Source organism: Scomber scombrus, chromosome 15 (genome assembly GCF_963691925.1).
Source record: "Scomber scombrus chromosome 15, fScoSco1.1, whole genome shotgun sequence".
Classification (NCBI taxonomy): Eukaryota; Metazoa; Chordata; class Actinopteri; order Scombriformes; family Scombridae; genus Scomber; species Scomber scombrus.
The window spans coordinates 7,427,730-7,443,397 of NC_084984.1; the positions used below are offsets into that span (position 1 = coordinate 7,427,730).

The 15,668-nt window shown below is 39.2% G+C and overlaps 1 protein-coding gene across 1 annotated transcript in view; it reads right to left on the minus strand.

Annotated features, from left to right (window-relative positions):
* LOC133995330 (netrin receptor UNC5D-like) overlaps nucleotides 1-15,668 on the minus strand; it is a 169,712-nt gene that overhangs the window by 38,714 nt on the left and 115,330 nt on the right. The window contains exons 3-4 of the mRNA XM_062434681.1: nucleotides 1,603-1,746; nucleotides 1,280-1,383 (exon numbers count right to left, since the gene is read on the minus strand). Coding sequence (XP_062290665.1) covers nucleotides 1,280-1,383; nucleotides 1,603-1,746 — 248 coding nt within the window. The remainder of the gene's footprint in view (nucleotides 1-1,279; nucleotides 1,384-1,602; nucleotides 1,747-15,668) is intronic.

The following is a 15,668-nucleotide window of genomic DNA, read 5'->3' on the forward strand; positions in this document are numbered from 1 at the left end:
ACTGTGATGAGATTTGATTCATAGTCATTTTTGAGGCTGGAGTTAGTTGTTATGTTTGATTGTGTGAAACATCAAGATTATTTTTAATAGTCTGTCCTTGTGCAGGGGAAACAGAAGTGGATAAAGCATTTGAAATACCTCTAAAAAGTACAGTTGTGAATGGGAACCAGTTCTAAATGATTAATAATGCATAGCCTGTTCTCCTATGGGTGCTTAAAGTAATATGTTTAGGATCACTGCCATGCCATTAAAATTTGGGAACCATTTATAAAAAGAGCCATGAGCCATGCACAGTTGAAAATACATGTGAACCAACCCAAGTACCTGAAAGTAAACTCTTTCTTTTTTACTGCAGTGTTTACATATATTACTGCTGTCAACAAAGCTTTAACCATTAGTCTCATCAAACGTTAATAACTTATTAGTCAGTGTATGCAAGGACATGTCAATCAATTTGGGAGTAATAGCATGGTTTCAGTCCTGTGCTTTGAAACTTGCTGGTAGGGCTGTCACTTTGTTTACGTATGGTTCACGGGCTGCGCCTTAAAGTAAATGCAAAGCTTCAGATGCTTGGGTGCACAGGCTTTGATAATGACATATCTGCCTACTGAGCTTCCACATGAAAGTCCACATCCACTCAACATCAGAGTGCGGCACAACACTCACCATTGAACAGGACTGTCCGTGAGAGTCTCATTTCATATTCATAGTAAAAATTAAAATGGCAATGACAGCTGCTCGCTTTCAGACACACACACACACACACACACACACACACACACACACACACACACACACACACACACACACACACACACACACACACACACACACACACACACACACACACACACACACACACACACACACACAGAGACTCGGAGGACAGAGCGAGAGAGAGGGAATGATATTGAGTAAAATGAATACATGACATCTAAATAAGTCATAGACCTACATCCTTTTACCAGAGAACAAAGCAGAGAGCATAGCATTGCACATGGATAGATATTACCACCAGTATATGAATGATCACTCTAACTGGAACAGAGTGAGCCTGAGAATCTAAATGAATGGCATCTGCAGCTCATCAACTGCAGCTCTGGCTTCTAGTAAAACTGAAGAGAAAAATAGATGTGTGTGTGATTGCTGCGGCTGGGGACTAACAAAACGCTGTATCGTGAAAACACAGTCGCACTGTAAGTAAACCAGACAGGTGACTGCTCCTCTCCAGGCAGCACAGGAGAAAATGTTATTTGTTTGAAGTGCAAGAAGCCCTCACCTCAGCCACAGGCACTCCCTCTGGGGGACGACAGTGCAACACAATCATGCCATTCAGAGGCACCTCGGTGCCTTGGGGGTCCTGCTCAAAGTTCTTCCTCAGATCTAGGGGAGAGAATAAACAACCTACATTAAAGAACAGCATGAAGGAGCACCTAAAGAAGCATCTCTGTTTCATGTGTGACCTTCTCCCCTCACACATACATACATGGACATGGTGATATTATTCCTTCAACAAAAATCATGCCACCAGTTTGAAGAGGAACAACCTTTTCAGGGGATAACAAGGTCAGTCTGCTATCAAAGTGACATGGACTTGCTTACAGGCGATCCGCACAGTTGCCTTGCGGCTCTTGGAGGTTCCCAGGTGGCTCCAGGCGACGCACAGACACCAGTAATCCTCTGGGCCGTGAAAGTCCTCCACCTGCTGACGTGACACGTTGATCATCACCTCGCGGCTCTTCAACCCTGCAGACAAGACGGTCGATTGCTCGGATTAACATTTTTATTATATCACAAGGATGATTGATCAAAGGGATGAAGATTTGTGGGGACAAGATGATGAGTGAAATTTGAATCTGATAAGATTATCAGCAGTAAACAGATCCAGAATTTGCCAGGAGACAGAAGAAAGAATGCTAGTCAATCCAAATAAACGTCAGGGATGTCGTTTGAACAACTGCTTAACCCGTACACTTTTGTAATCAGTTCAAATTCATAGAGCTGACCACTTTGTCGTAGCTGCTAATTTCGATAAACCCTTGTTCAAGATTCAGTTTGGCAAACAGATGGCCAGCAATGCATAGCGCTGGTTGAACAAGACAAAATTGTTAGTGAGCCCTCATATCCTCTTTCAGTATCTGTAAACCATAACCCACTTATACAGAAGTGACACTAAATGTTTTTCAGCGGAGGCGTTAACTGAGAGGAGGAACACATCAGCATCAGCATCAGCCTGTTATTGTTTTAAATGAGACCGTGAGCACTCATTTCTCCTTTGAAAACATTTGAAGGGGCTATAATTCTAGGTAGAGGAGAGAAACAGTGCTATTAAATACTGCATCTGAACACAAATACTTTCTATGACAATCAAATCATCTATTTCTGCAGCAGAACTTTGACTTAATGTCATGAAGGTCATTCGTTAATATCTGTGTATTGTCTGTGATGCAGCCCACAATGAGCTAGGCGTGAGACGAGCATTTTTCTGAGACAACTGATGGGAATTTAAAAGCCTGGTATTTCAATTATGCCAAACTATGCACAAAAAAATGACAGGCTTGGACCATTAATGTATAATAGGGTGGCTTTATTGGTGATCTAGGAAATTGCCGCTTTCAGCTGAAGTATGTGATGTCTGTCTGGCACAGCTGAAACCTGAATTTTTAGTCAGCCAACTTGAACAGATTCATTAATTTATGAATACAGAGTTATGAACAGTTAATGCATGGTGTCTAGGCTCTAACCTCGTCACTCCCGACAGCATACAATTAAAATTTCACATAGGGCGAAACAAAAATGATACCCGCCCACCTCAAAGAAAACCAAACCACAGTTAGAGCTCATGAGTAGAAGCAGATGATGGGTAAATGGTGCTGATTAAATACCATATATAAACAGCAGTGATTTACGGATTCAAATGGAATATCTACCTGCTAGCTCTTTGGGTTTGTAGAATAAAAGGGATAAAAGAGCGCAATAGCTTTTTGGTAGATCATATTCGTTTAGATTGTTGTTATTTGCAGGTAGCTACATTGTTTTTAGCTTTGTGATGAACATGATTTTTCCTTTCTTTCCTATCAACTGTGTGCATATCTATTGATCTGGGTAGTGAGCTGCTGCATAAAAATGCTTTTACAGGGATAATTAATTAAATTGAACAGCTCATATAAGATGACAAAAAGGGGCATTGGATATGGGAGTGGTCATGTGTGTAACTAACTGCTTCAACTGTGTAACTAGCGTCATTCGAGTCATAGTTGTTTATAGCCAGTTTGTTCTCACCTCTTACAAAAGGCTCTCTTCATGTTCATCTGCTGAGAATGGAAAGTTTATCTGTGCTCATTGAAAATCCAATTTTAAGAAGCGGGCCTATGAGCATTATTTGTGACATCACCAATTCTGGTCCAATATTAAACTTTACACAAGTGTGATGTGGAAACTTGAAGCCTCCAGTGCACAAACACGAAAAAGGGACTTTAGAGTGAAGTACGAAACATATTTTATTCAGCAGTTTAACTTCTGAAATGAACAATATTTGCATATTTATAGATTGTGGATTTTTAATAAGGGTGAAGGAGAGTAGATGTCATTTCAAGGATTTTAACAACATAATTGCACTTTTTTTGGGGGAAAAAAAACTATATCAGACGCAAATTATTATTCATAGTAGAGTATTTTATATGCTTCTTAAAACATGCCTGGAGGGGATCTTTAAGATTTAAGTCCTTGGTGATTTGATTACTGGTGGTAAAAGAAAATGTGGTTTCACACGACAGATCCCTGAATTCTGGGGGCAGCAAACATTTCTACTTTGTACAATATAAAACAGAAGACCAACCACTGATCAGCATTAAAATATAAAAAAAACAATTACCATGTATTGTTTTGAAGATGCATTTTACATTATCAAACAGTGCTAACCACAGTGACAAATACTTTGGTTTTTTTTGTTAATGCTTCACAATAAAAGACCCAACACGTGAACTAGCAGCAGTAAAAAGTGTTGCAGAAAGGGTTTGCATTAGCAGTAACTTAATTTGGCTCTGATCTGGTTGCAGAAGGGTGAACAGTAAAGAGTGAGGCTAATATCAATGAGATCAAATTAAAAAACGCTGGAATGGTGGACAACGCCACTAGAAATTAAAACAAACATATAAAGAGTTAAGTACAGAATGTAAATGAAATATATTTATTTTCTATGAGGACTGTTTATTCCAAATCCGAACCTTCATTTGAACATTGGAAGAAATTAAATATTTGGACTGTAATGACCGTTTCAAATTCAAAATGTGAGCACAACAGACCATTAAAGTAATTTGCCTTGTGATCCAGAGGGAGTTCTTAAAATTCACTATCAGGCTAATAAATAAAAATAGAGAAGCACAGTAGTGAGCAAAGCCACGCTGATCGGATAATCAAGACACCGAAGCATCTGAAAAGCAGTGTGTGGAAGTATTTGCAGGGGGGCACACTGTTGGGGGAAAAATTACCAACAAAGATAAGGCTGTTTGCCAACTTTGTAAAAAACAGCTGTCTTAATCTATGTCAAAAAATCTGGGGATTACTGCCACCTTGCCACCCAAGCGAGGCAGCGGAGGCATCAAACGCGCAAAAAAGCAACAGCAACTCTACAACTTGGTCTGATACAGCTCTATCTCAGGACACATAGTGCAGTTTCGTGACACCACACAGGAAAATATAGATTAGATATAAGATTAGACTGACTACTGACAGATGGACATTGCTGACCATATATATGCTTATGACATTCACAGTAAAATGTAACTGAGACACATTACGGTATATGGGTTGTATCAAAATTACTTCAAATGAAGGACTTTCTAGTTCAAATACATTCAAATGTAAGATTTTGAAAAAAGTGACAGCCTTAACCACTCTCTGAATTTTCTGAAAGTCTTGAGTAAGATAACTTCTGATGAATTCTTCTTCTTATACTTAATATCTTCTATTAATTTACATCTACTAGAATATTCAGATTTTTAAATTTTTTTCCTAAATGCGGTAAGTCAATAGTGCTGATTTTCACACTGATTTTTTTAACAGCCAACAACTCTTGCCCAACAACAAATCTCATAGCAGCTGTTAAAAAATCACTGTAAAGCTTGGCCTCTTGTGGCTTATTGCTTAATTACGCAGCCCTACACTTGTAGAGGGGTTGTCTCTCCACAGGCTTTTGCCATCACGCCGTACATTGCAGACAGCGGCTTAGACATGGGCCGGGATTAAATGAAAACTAATAATGTGAAATGAAAGGTTATCAAAAGGAGCCTAATGAAGTAATGTAAAACAGAAATGTTCTCTAAAGACACTGTAATCCTCTGCAGCAACTGACTGATATTATTCACAATAGACACACACACACACACACACACATAGCCCAACCCTCTTCATCCACTCCATCGTTTAGGCATCATGGTAGCTCAGCGCTCAGTGCACTGCTGCCTCACAGCAAGCGAGCACAGCAAGCAACCGGGAGGTCCTTTCTGTGTGGCATTTGCATGTTCTCCCTGTGTTTACGTGGGTTTCCGCCGGATGCACCATCAAAGACATGTTTGTTGGGGTTAATACTCCTGTCAGTGCCCGTTACCCCTGGCACTGGCAAAAAAAGGGACTACAATTGATCCTCAGGCGCTGCAATGCGGCCACCCACCGCTTCTAGTATACAGGATGGGTCAAATGTACAGGATACATTTTGTTTCAGTGTATGCAAATGTTGAGAAATGTCAAAAAAAAAATGTTTTAATCTTAATCTACTCCTCATTTCCACCGTTACAAATTTGAGACTTAATCATCATGCTTGATTAAATGAGGCACATTTGAATACAAGAAAATAAAGATTGCACTCTTGTGAGGAGGCACATTTTCTTCAACAGTTCATAGGGCGTTGCTGTAAAAGAGCATGTAAGATCAGCTGATGTACCCTGAATAAATAAAGGTTTAATAAATAAAATGTTGTCATTACATCATGAGAAAAACACATCGTCAGTGAAGTTCAACTCTTTGGGCTCAACGCATTAGGAATGTAAACAAGTAGGAATACATTATTTAGATATGACAGCATCTAACAGGATTTGAATTTTTCCAGTAAAATTCGTGCCCTCGTTACCTCACTGACCTGTCAAAAACTTCCCACCACTTCTACAAATCAAAACACACAGACTTTATACATTCATACACTCACTCTTCACAGTGGTGTCGGATAAATATCCTTATATCCGTTTAAAAATCATATTAAAAAGGCACTTATCATTTCAGAGCTTGGCTCATCATCATCATTTTTAGATGTTTTTCCTCAGTTATCATGGTGATTGTACGACAGTCGTAACTGCAAAGCAGCATGACTTTTTCACGATGCAGATTTGCCAAGATACTAACTAAAGGGTGAAGAATATGGTCCAGTGCAAATCTGGGCCCTGTTTTCGTGGAGGTGGAAGTATTTTCCTGACCTTGCTTTGCCCAGAGCACACAGAGCACAGGTGGGAGGAAAGGTTCTGACAGGTGTGAGGTTGATTCAAATGAAGCAGTGAAAAGGTAGTTGTTACATGTTGGTTAAAGTTTGGGCCTTAGATTTTGCACTGAAAAAAGTCTCAGAAGACATGTTATGTAATGTAAACATGATGCAACAGATTAATACTTAAAATATATTAAAATTAAACATCTACAATCAAAATTGGCACAGAAAATAACTTTTAATGTGTGGTTTGAGCAAAAAAAATCTGTAAATAAGTCTGCATGAATCTATAAATGGTTGTGGGTGAATTTTACAGTATCTGTAGTCCATAACTGTTTTATATTGTATGAAAAACTTCTCCTTCAGTTCATTAAATCCCTGAAGCAACTGAAGGCAGCAGGACTGATATGTTGCTAAATCTGCAGCCTCTGATTAGAGAAGTGCTGCTCCAGAGCGCAGTGCCATTACGCGTGGCTGTTCACTGTGTTTACCTTCATTAAATCGGCTAAAAATGACACCCGGTTGTTACAGAATACCCACACACACCTCTACACACATCTGGTTGGTTATAACTCGATACTTTTCCTGTTTATGAGAGAGGCGTCGGGTTACGGGGCTCATCATAGCCTATTTTCCAACTTTCTTTTTCAAAAGTAGCGTCTCATGTTTTAGTCTCGAAATACACTGCGTTGCAAATAGTGTTGTGTAACATAAATAACTTAACTATATGAGCATTTACAAGGTGAGATATATTAGAATTATTGCTGAAATAGCGCTGGCTCAATGTGATCATAAACGTCTTCACCAAATACATTATTCTCTAATTCCATTGTTATTGCGGTAACTAACTGATGAGAAAAGCTGTCGTTATCATGTTTAACTGTGACTGGCACAGCTGTTTCTTTGCTTTGAGACCAGCGATGTAATTGACTGAGAGTGTATTCAATAAACACTGTGCCTGCCTTCACCCAACTACTTTGCACTTTGCGCTGTTGTACATACATGAACCAAGATATCAGGTGCACATGGAGACGCCCACTGTCCATGCACCTAAGACCTACCATGCTGTGCTTGTCATTGCACTTGCGGGGTTAAAATAGGGCCCAGAATGTTTTCCCGCTGCTAAAAGCACTCAATTTCTGCTATTCATTGCTGCCCAGACCATTAGCAGTTACATAGATTTATTTAGACTCAATTTGAGCTTTCTTTTCTATATTTTTTAAAGGAAGCTTCGAATCTAAATTGTTTTATTATTTGATACATTTAAAATTAATAATAAAATACTATTATTTTGTATATTTTGTTGAAAGCTACTGCACTGAAAAGTCAATTTCCAGTGTTTGTGCAATGAACCACCAATGCCTCCAAACTACAGGTAGTCGTGATGTCAAAAATCACGCTGCTTTCCACCTTCTAGTGCACATAAGTTATTTTGCACAATGATGGCCAAACATCCAACTGAGACAAAATGAAGACAAACACAACTCTGAGTGGAGGGAGGGAGGGTTTATTATTGTTTTATTATGATGTATTTTGTGTCATAGCTATAGTTAAATACATTGAAAACTGGTTAATACCACATAACTATGTGAAGGTGAGTATTTTATGTTAAAATTGTCAACTGAGAATCTATAATTCATGTTTGCGAGTGTTAAAAATAACTAACATCACACCATAATACAGTATCTGTTTTTGATATGACCTCTAAACTTCCATGTGCTTTTGAGAAGCAATTTCACTACTGGATTGTGACAACAGCCTAGAGCATAAAGAGGACTAGGGAATGGATTTAGGCATGTGGCCTCTTAATTCACAATGGCTTTTTCCACAATCAGACCCCCTCATCTTTATTAATGATGAAGAAAGCAGAATAAACTGATGAATAAACAACAGTCTACTGTTCCTGATGCAATGCTTTATGCTGTAAGCCAGACAAACTGACTCATAGAGGATGGAGTGAGCTACAGTTCTTCAGATTCACTCCAAAACTCATTTTTTTCTGGCACGCAATGAGAACATTTCTGGCCACAGAATAAAATAAGAAAACAAGCAAATGCTGCTCTCCATATAAGACCATTTCATCTTCCTATGCAGCAGTAAAATGAAAAAGAATTTAAGTATGCTTGAACGTCTTTGTGGACACTCACACGTGTATTATAAACTCAAACTACTGACAAATAATGCTCCCATATGAAATGGTGGTTATTATTTGTTTGAGTGAGGGCCGTGGTGTTTCTGCTGAAGGCAAGATAAACAAAGGAGAGAAATCTCACTCCCAGGTTCCGTCACATTAGGCAGACATCAAAGAGCTTAGTCCCTTTTTCAAATAGCCTGAAATGACACTCAGTGAGGAGTTGACAATGTGCTTGAAAAATTATCCAATAACTGCTCGGTCATGTTGATGACATGCAGTCACTTCTCTGCATTCAGGAATACAAACATCCATTCGGCTCCTTCCATGAGCCTGTCCCTAGCCGACTGTTTATTTTCTTTTTGCCTCTCTTTCAGCTGCGCTACCTCTGCTTTCCCTTCAGGCTCATGCCAGGGGCTCTTGGAAGAACGACATAAAGTCTCGACAACAGACCTCAAGGTGGAGCAGCTTTCACATGCCCATTCAATCATGTCCTTTAATACGTCTCAAATGTAGCTTCTATAAAGTCGTCAAGAAGAGATATACCAATGCTCATGCTCACTCATCATCCCACGTCTCTCGTTCTCTCTTTCTTTCTCTGTTTCTCTTTTGGTTTATCTGGCATGAGGTTTGTGGTGTGATTTCTCCCGGCTTTGGCCCATTGTTTTGCCTTGGCTAAGTCTATGAAGAGGCCCTAAGGGAGCTGGGCTGTGCCAGCTACAAGTGGCTCCTGATCCAAGTGGCTCGGCAGAACCCAACTGGGCTCAGTCTGGCTCTGCTTAACCAGGTCCAGGATGTCTTTGTCGTACTTAACGCCTCGGCAGAGGGGGATTTTCAGAATTCTGTTCCCCCAAAATGTTTGCATAGACTTTAGTTCACTTTACATATGTTGGTGAGCTCAGACCTATGCAGTTTTCTGTTGTAGATCCTATGTTCCTTTTCTTCTACACTTGAACAATGAATCCACGTTCGGACACTAAGACAACTGTTAAAATGCAGGAACAATCAAACCACTACACATCCATGCTAAATCAAACAAACCCTTCACACTGAAGCTAGCAAACAGACTGGAATAGCTTTCATCAGGGAAACAAATGCATCAGAGTACAGAGGATGGACTCATGACTGATTCCATAGTACGATAGTATCATGAAACTAGTTTTCTTCCAAATATACTGATATTATAAATAATTAACTAGTATGATATTCACCAAAACAGGACCTAATGGGACCTAAGCTTACTAGCTATCTCACCTGCTAACTGATGATAGTGCTGCAATTTCCCTTGTTAATGTTTGTTTGGTGGCTCATTCAACAAGCTATGGTTGAGACAAGACGTGTGTCCATGTTTGTGAGTTAGATAAGAAGGAAACTTTAGCAAGAAAGATGTTGTAGGTTGTTGTTCAGTGTCTGTGGTTCTTGTGTTGTGTATCAGGACGCAATCAGGCTTAGTGTGTCCGTCTGCTCTGCCTATGATAGAATGAAAAGTTATCGTTTTATGCAAGACTGATTTTCTGTATTGACATAAAGACTCCGGCTATATAAGTGAGTGACAGAATGGTATTTGGTACGTTGATCTTTTTCTTAAAGGAGAAGACAAGGACAAGTTGTTATAGAGCACATAATGCTGTATGCTGTAGAAGGCACAAAAGGCAATTTAATGTCAGTTGGACATATTAAATGGCTGTTTGCATCAGTTATTTTAGTTAGTAATAGTTTGAGTCACTATGAAACACAAGATGCTGATTTTTCATCTGCAAGTCAAACTGTTTGATGCTTGATTGGGCATTATTTTTTAAATGAATATCAGTTTTTGTGAGTGCATTACATACCAAACATTAATCCATAATTAAATCCATATTGACCATGAGCGAAGTGAATTTTTCTTTTTTTAAAGATACAGACTTATTAGTCCATGCATCCATTATGGTCTTCACAGCCAAGATAAGACTAGCTGAAGTAAGGAAGAGTTTATCCACCCATTTATTTTACCACTCCAGCCCTGTTTGCTGTGTACATAGTGGGTGACATGGCGTGGGCTGCGGGTTGAGGTGGATGGATATAGCTTTAGGAGAGCGTCTGTCTGATGTGAACCCAGCTTTGGGGAAATGTTTGTGTGATGTGACATTGCGGCATGCAGCTCAGCATGTGGGGGCTGTGAGGGTTGGCTGAGGGCCAGAAACAGACGAACCCTGCTAGACAAGCGGAACATGCTCCCAGCAACATCTTCAGTCTGGTCCCAGCTGTGTGTGTCATACTTAATCCTGGAACCAAAGGGACGCGTTACTCCGTGCATGAAAAAATCATGATAATTCAGCCATTAAAATGCTGTGAGTCCTTATTTCCCCAGTCGCCTTGTTTATGTTCATCCAAAATAACCACGTGTCTGCCTATTAGGAGCTAGTTTTGCATACATAAGTAGTTTTCACTCTGTGGGCCACTTCATTTGTATCACTTCAATTTCTTTAATTAATAGTTTGTGACACTGAGAGACTCCGAGGTGTCTCACTTTCCCTCATTGGCCCCACCTTTCTTTCTTTGTCCTGAGTTCATGCCTGGTTGATGCTATCTCTCAGCTGGCTAGGATCATAGTACACAACACTGGAGTCAGTCTTTCATAGAGTTTCAACAGAAATAGATATCCATACTTCCTCTACCCAACCTGCATTCACTAGTTTCCCTCAATCACTATCTCTTCATCACAAAATCTGCAGGAGCTGCTATCCTCTCCTTCTAGAGACAACCATCGAGGTATCCATTTTCAGCCTCTCTTTCACCCTCTCCATTTCCGATGTCCTCTTTCTCCCTTATCCCCCTCTTTCTCTTATCTCTCCATCAGGCTATCATCCTTTCAGCTGAAGTCTATAGCCACAGATATCCCCTTTGTTTCACCTTCCTCTCTCTCTTCTTTCACTCTGCCCTTCGATAATCTCTTGAGTTCTATCATTCATTTCCATCTCTTACCCTTCTTACTGCATTTCAAAGGAGACGAAAATAAAGTCATTTTCTGAGATAGATCAGAGCGCACAGTAGGCTGCAGTGGGATCTTTGTTTTGTTTACAGCAGCTGTCTTTCTTTTTTTTTTGTCTATGGAATTATAAGGCAAGTCTTCCCCTCCTATAAATAACATAAACCTCTGACTGAGTGTCTGTGCAGACTTGATACAGCTTCCTAAAAACATTCTCAGGAGTTTATCAGTGTTAGCTGTTTTCCTAAAGGGAGGTTAAAATCTGGGTAGCGATGATTACATGGAATATCCAGCTGAGCCTTGTCTGCCTGTGGTTTATCAAAAGGCTTAACAACTGCAAGGGATAAGGAAATAAACACTGTTGCACTAAATTTGAAGATTCACAGTACCATGCAACAGTTGTGTTGTCCAGAAAGCCGATCAATGTACATTTTTTCCTGGCAAAATCCAAACTTGGTAAAGATTATCTTTATACTGAATTTGAGGAAGAATGCATGAGAAATGTTGGATTTCAGATCAAGCAACATGACAATGCAGTTTAAAAATGGATTAAGGGTGTAAGATGTCAAAGTCTGTGTTATTCTGTAGCATGTCTCATTCTTTCTTTGTCTATCATGGTGCATCTCATTTTAAGTCTCAGGATCCAGTTTCAGGCATTGTCTTACATTAGACTGGACAACCCTTCACAGAGACAAGAATTGCATAGTAATATTTGAGCGTAGACTTGGGTATGTTTTTCTAAAGAAAGCTCCCTCCATTTATGTTTACTTGGGGCATCCATTACTGTCAGCCCTGATCTGTCTCTTGCTTCATGGTTGAGGTTAGGCCAGTTAGTTTTAGTGCTAAAGCGAGGGCCCATGTACATTAATGGCAGAAACTGTGTTAGCTCAACATCATAACATCTGGGATGGGTAAAACACTCTCTAACTTGCACACAATGGAGGTTTACACTCCTCAAACATTTATGCATATCCACAGGGAAAACCTGCAACGACAACTGGTACTGCAGTGTTCAGATTTACCTCTACAACGTGTGGGAAAATAACAAGACATTTACAAAAAAAACCCCAAACAAACAAACTGATAAGATACTGTAAATTCAATTCCATTTACTTGCTCAAATTCCCAATCCGTCTCAACAGATGTGGATTGCCGTAATAAGCCTCCCACTCACATTCTGCTTCTCTCAGCGCTCCCTATCCGTCTGTTTTTGTTATCAATGGAAAACAATGACACGCAGCTGATCCAGCTAACAAACTACACTCTAATGATCGAAAACTTTAACAAAAAACTATGAATAAAATAAGTAATTATGAGGTGAAAAATCCACCTAAATAAAAATCCCTTTCTTTGTTCACATGCATCACTGCCTGTTTTGTTCATTTACACTTCTGAAGCTTAACAGTGACTCTAAATCCAAAATGAGCCAAAAATCCCAAATAGGGTTGAGTGACACCATAAAAACTGATTTCTATCTGAAATTAAGTAGTTTTAGGGCCAATATTATCTCTTTTATTTTGACTGTTCTCTGTTAATTGAGTCCTCATTGTCCAGTGAAAACCATATGTCTCCAAATGTTGAAATGTTCACATAAACTGAAGGATTAAAAACAAACAAACCCATCAAAAACCCATTGGATTATCTGAAATCTGGATTATCTCTTCTTTGAATTTAATGAGGTAATCTCTGCATGCATGCACGCAACAGCAGTGTGCATGTACTATATGGCGAGTGATCATACCTGTACGTCCAGAATGTAATCTAATGTGACATGGATCCATTATTTGCTACTGATCTTAGTATCACTAGTATTAATATTCAAAACAACACTTTGCATCAGTTGTATTTATACTTTAGGTATTGAACCACCCAAAGGAAGGGACTTTTCATGTTTTGGTGTCAGCAATGTAACACTTTGCAGTTTTAGATTAATTTAGATTTTTTTGGAATATGGGCCCTTTAGACTGTGCGACAACAATTGTGTACGTTTTTTTTGCATGTCATACTGTGTGAGATGCCTTGGTCACAATCTCTGTCAGACTGTATGATATTTTTCTGAGGTATATCAGATTGTGGGCTGAATGCATGTGGAATCATAGCACTACAATGTAAATAGAAAAAAAAGTATATGAAGGCAAAGCCACATGAATCAGCTTAGTATTTTTATTTCACTTCCATCCAGTTTGGTTTTTGTGTGCCATGGATGTATTAAGGAGAACAAGTGAGTTTTCCCCCTAAACTTACGCTAGCCAGTGTACTCCGTGCCACTTCATGCTATGTTCTGATAGATATAGGTCGTAGCAACATTCACAGTATGATAATTTGGTTTTAAGTTTCGAACACTGTTTTGCCTCAGGTTGCCTTTGATCACCAAAGCTCCAAATCGGTCTTTGCTGGACGTGTCTCCCGGTGAGATCTAGGAAAACCGTTTTGGATTGACGACAGGCTTGAAAGATTTTTACCATGTTTCTCTCAGGATTGTCAAACGTTCGTCTCAGTCTGCCCAAAACCGCACAGTGTGAAGTGGCCTTAAGTGAGTAAGAACCTGCTCACTTCTTCGCCTCCAGAGACACTTTCATCATGAAGAGAATCAAGAGATCCCACAAAGCTGTTTCTCTTTCAGGCAGATGAAGAAACAATTCTTGGATATACAGCCAAGCACTGTCTGTATTTTTCCCCCTACTGTTTTAGACTTCTTTCAGTCTCGTGGGTGGTTTGGGCCACTGAAGTAACCGATTTTACATCTTGACTGACTGCAGCTGTAGAAGATCCCAAGCCAACGACAGTTATGTGAAAGTTCAGTGTTCTGTTTTGTCATTTACCAGCATACCTGGAGAGCATTTTTTGTTGTTGTTTGGAAACCCAGCGACGGCCTGATTTTTGTGGCAGTGCAAAGACTACCAAAAGTAGCACTTTGACATTTTGGTGTTTTTCAGTTTGGCAGCACAGCATGTTTAGCTCAACAGTGGGAAGAGATGAATAAAGGAAAAGATAGATAGTAGTTTCATTCAAATGAGAAAGTTGTTTTTATATTTAGGTGAAAACTGGATCACAAGAATGCTGAGAATAGACATCTGACAGCGATGTATATTTTTTTGGTGTCGCTCAGTTGGTATTATGGTGATTTTGCCATTGAGTGCAAACTAAATCCTTGGAAAAAATGTGCAAAAATAATGCTAATAATATAATCAACTGTTTCAATTAAACATCTGCAAACAAGTGTATGTGATTTTTTGACACACACTCTGCAATTAAATATTAATGGATGATAGTTATCAGTGTCTGTCATCCACAGGTGCATTATACTGAAAATATGAAAGCCTTCTTCTTCCTCAGTTACTGTGATTAAATCCTTTCAGCCAACTGAAGCAGGAGGACAGATACATGTGATGAATGTGCAGCCTCCAATTTGAAAAGTACTGCACTGAGCAGAGTCATTGCACGCAGTGATTAACTGTGCTTACATTGATTAAATCATGTGCAAAGCGCTGGGACATGCACTGTGCATACACTGGACACATGCACGGTGAAAAACAATGAGACAATTAAAAGTTTCTCTGTTCGCTTTGCCACTTTTTCTCGCCCTTCTTTTTCTTTCGTTCTCTCTCTTTTTCTCAAACAAAACACCAGATTACCAGCAAGCAATTCTCCTGTGAGTCATGCCCTCCTTTTTTGTCTAGCAAAAATTGAAGCAGCACCTCCTTTTCTTTCTTTCTTGAAAACCATTTGATATGAAGTGATGCAGCAGAATTACTAATGTGGTCTCATGTTGATCCAGTCATATTAATGGTTTAAAGAAACTAATATTCTTTCTATTATTTATTTCTATAATTATATACACATTGTATTGTGCCTACAGTAGATTACTGGTGCAATATCACAAAAAAACATTATAAAACTGTAACTGGATTTTCTCTATCTCCACAAATATAAATTCATCTTTGTGTGCCACACCATCTGCCTTTGGCTGCAGATCTGTTGTGCCTTGTATACAAACACTGCACCACTCAAACATTATTTTCCTCCTTTGAGTGAGCTTTTTAAAACTGCTTCTGCAATTGCTACAGCTATTCAAAAGATGTGACGACAGTAAGGTG